A 6,000-nucleotide genomic window follows, 5' to 3' on the forward strand; every position below is an offset into this window, starting at 1 on the left:
GACTAAATAATTCTACTCGGCTTGCTTCATTTCCATCCAGAAACCTCATGGCCATTGTTATAATTCCAAACGGTGCTGTTAATCTCCTTTTTTGTTTATAGCCTATGGATACAATTTAAAGTGCATCATGGGAAATAAGTATAAGGTGAAATTCCTATAAACAGTGTTAGCGTTCCATCTCCAAACCTTTCACTGTTATCCTCCGCTCAGATATTGCCTTTGTTGGTATATTGTGTTTTTTTCATCTTTACCTGTTGTCATGGAGATAAAGAAACAACTGAAATAATGTGCAGTGAAGTCATTTTAGAAACACAAACAAAGACATTCTTTACGTCATGAAATAAAAAATGATTTGAGATAAACAAAGCCCTTATTTAACACTGTTTATCTTAGTCTTTATTTTGTCACAATTGTATGTCAAATATATATACGTCTATATGACATATATTATATGACATATATAATTTCATTTCTTTACAATAGAGAAACAACATAGAGATGACACACTATTTTGGTTTCTAAGTAGAAGCTCCTTTTAAATAGTGGCATTTTTTTCAATACACTGTTTAAGTCAAGCTCCCACTCAAGTCACGGTTTTTGTTTTCCTTATTGAGTCACATGTATTCACAATGTGTGTTTGTTTGTCTTTGTTTCAAGTCTTTTGCAGTGTCAATATTTTTTCCGTCTGCAGAATTAATCTGTTCGTGTTCGTTTTAAAATCGTCGGCCATCTGTTATTGGTCCGTTTGGCCACACAGATGCTGCCACCTGCTAACCATCTTGTGCCACCCGCAAAGGTATACAGTTATTGGAAACAGTGTTGTTGAAGCTTTAAAGAGTTAATCCAATCAGCTTGCAGAGGGTTTGGCATAAGCATTTCCAGTTCCTCTGCAGCTGGGTCCTTTGGTGGCCAAGGAGTAGTTTGCGCCTCCGTACACGAGGGACGTCTGACCTTGGCACCGTCCCTGGGTTTCTCTTTGGCCTGCTGCCTTCAAACCTCTGGTTCCACCGCCTGTGTGCAGAACTCTGGCTGGATATTGGACACTTTTCCCTTCGGATTCCTGCACAGCTCCGGCCTCGAGAGTGTTTGTGCCACCGCGGTGGACCTCGCTTTGAGACCCTAACATTTTTATGGTGTTGGAAAGGCTTTTATGTTTTAATTCCTGCTCTATTTCCAGTGTAATTTCAACGGTTTGTGAGGAGCTGAGATTCTTTTCCGACCCCAGTGTGACGGTGATGGTGGCAGGAGGGCTAACACCGCGGGGCATAACTACAGGATCCAGAACCACAGTCTCACGGGGCCGAGAGGGAGAAGAGCTCTTGGGCATGGCTGTCTTTCCAGCCAGTGCGGGACGCCACTTCAGTAGCCCCCCTTGGTTTCGCCCACTCGTGAACACATTCGCCGCCTCGAGGTCACATGCTTGGAGAGAAGGGATGATTGGCACAGAACGGGTGTGCAGGGACGGTGGAGTGTAGGTTGTTCCCTTATCCAGGCGGGTGCTTGGGACTTCGGTCCATCCCTTTCTGGCTGCGAAGTGGGAGAGTGAAGTCCTGCTCAGGAGGGGGCCGACCTTTCCACTCCCAGAATCACACCTTTAGGCAGAGGAGAGAATAGAAATGGCAGGGTCAGATAGAGAGACCAAGTCATTTAAATTGTGACCTTTTCTGCAGAGACACTTATTTCCTAAGGGAGAGACAAGGGTGAGGAATATAAAACAGAGATAAACTCGCACTTCTTTTGTGCTTTTTCACCATTCCATTTCCCCACCAAATTATTATTTACGTATTGTTCTTTCATAATCTTGTGTAATTATTTATAATCCTCGGCATGAGCAGTCTGTATTGTCTCCGCATGAATGTTTAACGGAAAAATCCCTTCTCTCATGACTGCCTTATCGGAGATTTAAAGCTTTAGCAACACAGCTGCTGGATTCCTGACCGCAGCCTGTGGGAGTTTTTTTGGGGAAAAAATGGTTTTCTTGAACATGTGTGTTCTAATTTAGGATACATAATCTCACAGAAAACACATTGACCCTTTTTCCACCAAAATAGGCTCAAGTTCTTTAAACACAGTGAAAGACTGCTAGAAGGAGATGTACTTTATTGTTCCTGTTTTTTATGAAGTCCCTCTTTAAGATTCTCAAACCAGATTCGGGGATAGTTGGAACAGTGGAAAGAGACTGTTTTTTAGGAGTTCTGGCAGTTTCATTGAATTGTTTCCGTTATGATCAGCGAGTATATATTATTTTTGTCTGACCGTGGCATTGAGAGCATATACAGTATATCGAATGTTTTGCACAGATAATTTTTCAAATTCATGCTTATTTTATTTCCTATGTATTGATGTGCCTCACATAGCATCACACCAGAAATAGGAAATATCATTATTGCAAATCTGATCTGGAGAGAACAAATACTGTTACCACTGCAGAGCATGGGGTCCCGGAAATGAATGCCAATTGTCACTGATAGTATTGGGTGTTTTGTCCAGAGGGGGGCTTTAGTCTGACGGGTGAATGTAGCTATATTCATGGGTGTGAGCATCTCAGCAGTATTTGGCATGAAGATGCTACCTGACTTCATGTATCACGAAGCATAAACGTCATGTTCCGTATGAAAGAGCAGAGAACTCCAGAGTCAAGTTGGTACGTTTGTGTATGAGTTGAGTGTGCACAAGAGTTATTATTGTTACTGAATACTCAATTCATGTTTAGAATCACCCCGGCAAAGCCTTAGGAGACAGGCAGTTTTATTGTCAGCCTTCAGAGACTGTTTGTAGCATAACCAAGTTTAAATAATTGAATTACTTTCCCCTCTCCTCCCTTGGTATTAGAAGGGCAAATGCAAGCTGGAGGTAAATCCGGCGGATCAAAAAACATATCCAAAAATAACTCCCATAGCAAATTTGCCTTCAATTCTGTCTTTATCTGCGATGGGTAAATATATGTTTTGACAGTGGATAATGAAACTGACAGTCCTCTGCGGGGATGTGTTTTTCTCAAAATAGAAAACATGTCCACTCCTTTGTTTGCTGTGTTCTTTCCTCGTTTTTAAACACTTTCCTCCGCACTCTGTGCCTCCATCTTTCCTCCGCTGCGCTCTCATCATCTCTGCACAATCTCCCTTCTTTCCTCACTTTCCCCTCTCTCATTCTCTCACTCTCCTTTCCACCTCCTATTTCTCATTTCCAGAGATGAGAGTGTGTATCCATGGCAACAAGGGAGAGGTGGGGGCTGGAGGAGGAGGAGGAGGAGGAGGAGGGGGGGCTGTAAGCTTGGTAGCTTGTTGTGTGGATGGTAAGTCGAGAAATACGTCATTTCAACCTCCTGAAGGCCAGAAAAATACACTCGACTGAAGAATCTGCAAGGGAATTATCAATGTCTAATGAGATCCAAAATAGTTTAACTGTACAAGCGTCTCCCCAAGTAGATCAGGAGCCCTCTTATTTAATCTCTTCTCCTAAACACTGTGGTAGGTTAAATTGCCTAAAGCTCACAAACGTCTGTGATTTGGAAAGAAACAAACAATTCTCATTAGTTTCTGTAGTCGTTTGTTTATTTGTTATTCTGTGTTTGTGAAAAGGGAAGCTGCTCCTCGAGGATCTCCCCGCACAACCATTTGAAAGAACTGCTGAGCTCCATGGAGCTTTGTTTAAAAATGTAAATTATGGAAATAGGTCACATAAAGGGGTTGGCAGCTTGCAGTGTATTTTACAAGCCACTGTAGCGCTCAATCAGGATGGGATGTGAAGAGAAACAGCACTAGACACTTCTAAGTGTGTGTAATGCACGAGGGACACTACTGCTTTAACAACAGACGCTCCTGATAACAGTGCCATCGCTCATTTGCACACACTGACAGCAAATTAGGCTGTTCCTGAGTCATATGCTAAATAAGACGGCCTTACTCAAGCTTAAAGATGCTCACTCCTGCATCTGTAAAAATCTAATCCAATGTTTGTAGTGTTACTTGTTTGAGAGGAAATGCCAGCGGGACTGCTTGACATTATTCATTATTCTACTTAGGGAAACAAGCATTTCAATGAACATTTTCAAGCTGTGATGTATGTTACTTAACAATCAATCTTATTCATCTGTAGGCAGAAAGAAAAGTTTTAACTGAATGTGAAATACTTTTTGTTTCCACACGGATCACCTCCATCTTTGAGGACACGGGGTGAACACGGCTCTTTGATCACAAATGTGTCGGAGAAGGATTTCACATCACGCTATCTTTTTGAACCCTAGCCACTGAGCATTATAAGACTGTACTTTAGAAAATGTGTAAGTTATTTTAAGCCCCCGGGTAGCTAACTTTTTGAGAAACGGCTCTGCCAACAGTGCTCCCTGCTTTTAATGCCTCCTGAAACAGCGCCAGTAGACATGCTTCACTTGTGATAGCCATGAAAATAGGGCAGCTCGCTGTCCTTACTCGACATGAGGATGAGCATGTGGAGAACTCAAGATGTCTCAACGCCCGATATTAAGCATTTTCAATTTGCAGCCTTGTTTTAGAAGGCTACAGTCACAAAATGGCTCCATATTTATCTTGTAAATGGCAGAAAATGTAATTATTTATTTGATATGCCACCCACAAGGCTTCCACATAATGCTCATAATTATCTCAAAGCAACCCTTTCTGGACATCTTTTGAACTTGTGCATTATCTGGTAATTAGCTTTGGCGCCATTGTTATGCATTTAACCCTGATAAAGCCCCGCGGAGGAAACACATTTTCATTCACAGCATCAACCCAATAGCTGGTATACGGAGGGATTACACTCAGACTCATTTCTTGGACTTCCCCGGCTCCATGATACTGTTGAGCGGTCCCGATCAAATGTGTTTTCCAAATTAATTGTGACAGTCCCAGTTGAAGGAGGGCACAGCAGATCTAATTTATTTCCCTTGATCAGATTTCATAAGCCAGTTCTCAGATTTGAACTCTGAGCATTTCAGTCATAAACTCCTTCTCCCCAAATTATCCTCCTGCCACTCAAAGTTAACCCCAGTTAGTCCGGGAGGTCAGTATCACTACACTGGCTGGTTGACATCAGCTTATAGAGGGCCAAAGAGAATTTCCTCAGGGAGGATACAGTATAACAAAACTAACCAAAAGGAAGAACAAACTTCACCTTCTTATGAACTCAATGTCTGCAGACTCATCCTCCTGCAAGTGTTTGTAGACGTGACCAGCCCCTCTGGATCCATCAATGAGATTGGTCGATATTTTATGTTTTCCTCTGGAAACGGGTGGGGTCCTGAAGTATATATTCTCCCTCCGTTGTCGGGAAGGGCTCAGAGAAAGGGAGCTACTCCTGTAACCAGAATGAAACCAGCAAAGAGTGAATATTACAGATTTAACACAGTACTTTAAAAAGTTTCATAAAATCAAACAGCACTCACTAATTCATTTAGTGTATCAAATCTATCTCATCTAGTGTGTTCATTGATGTATAATTGACTGGACTGGATGGACGTTGCTGTTTGATGTTGGATGTTGAGTAGGAAAAAAGCTTCATATTTCACACTTAATTTACTCGGGTGCATTCATGACCTTAGTATTGAAGTCTAAACATTAGAATTGGGTTGTGGAAAGAATAGTAATTTACCAGTAAGCAGTGCAAATGACACAGTGACAATGCTAACATGATGATGATTAGCAGGTATGATTCACTATGTTCATCAGTTGAGCCTGTTAGCATAATAACATTTGTTAATCAAAAAGACAAATAAAGCACAGCTGGGGTTCATTGGAGTTAGTTTTGCGGATACTGTGTTTGATCATAAATCGAAGAATTGGGGACATTTTGACCTGTTGATGGGGCTACTTTAAAGTGGACCTATCATGCTATATTTGAATAATATATTGTAGGGCCATACCTATATAAAACATGTCTGTGAAGTTTTTTTTTCAAAATACCAAACAGATCATGCATTTTAGCCATGCCTCATTTGCTCTATTCCAGCCCTGTTTTTGCAAGGGCTGATTCTGTGGCAAA

At 41.5% G+C, this 6,000-nt stretch overlaps 1 protein-coding gene across 1 annotated transcript in view; it reads right to left on the reverse strand.

The window, feature by feature from the left end:
- Nucleotides 1–383: 383 nt before the first annotated feature.
- The window catches only part of nrg3b (neuregulin 3b), a 185,878-nt gene continuing 180,261 nt past the window's right edge, over nucleotides 384–6,000 (reverse strand). Inside the window, exons 8-9 of the mRNA XM_079658502.1 lie at nucleotides 5,134–5,316; nucleotides 384–1,592 (exon numbers count right to left, since the gene is read on the reverse strand). Coding sequence (XP_079514628.1) covers nucleotides 848–1,592; nucleotides 5,134–5,316 — 928 coding nt within the window. The 3' untranslated portion in view covers nucleotides 384–847. The remainder of the gene's footprint in view (nucleotides 1,593–5,133; nucleotides 5,317–6,000) is intronic.

The sequence above is a fragment of the Notothenia rossii genome (genome assembly GCF_949606895.1).
Source record: "Notothenia rossii genome assembly, chromosome: 11".
Classification (NCBI taxonomy): Eukaryota; Metazoa; Chordata; class Actinopteri; order Perciformes; family Nototheniidae; genus Notothenia; species Notothenia rossii.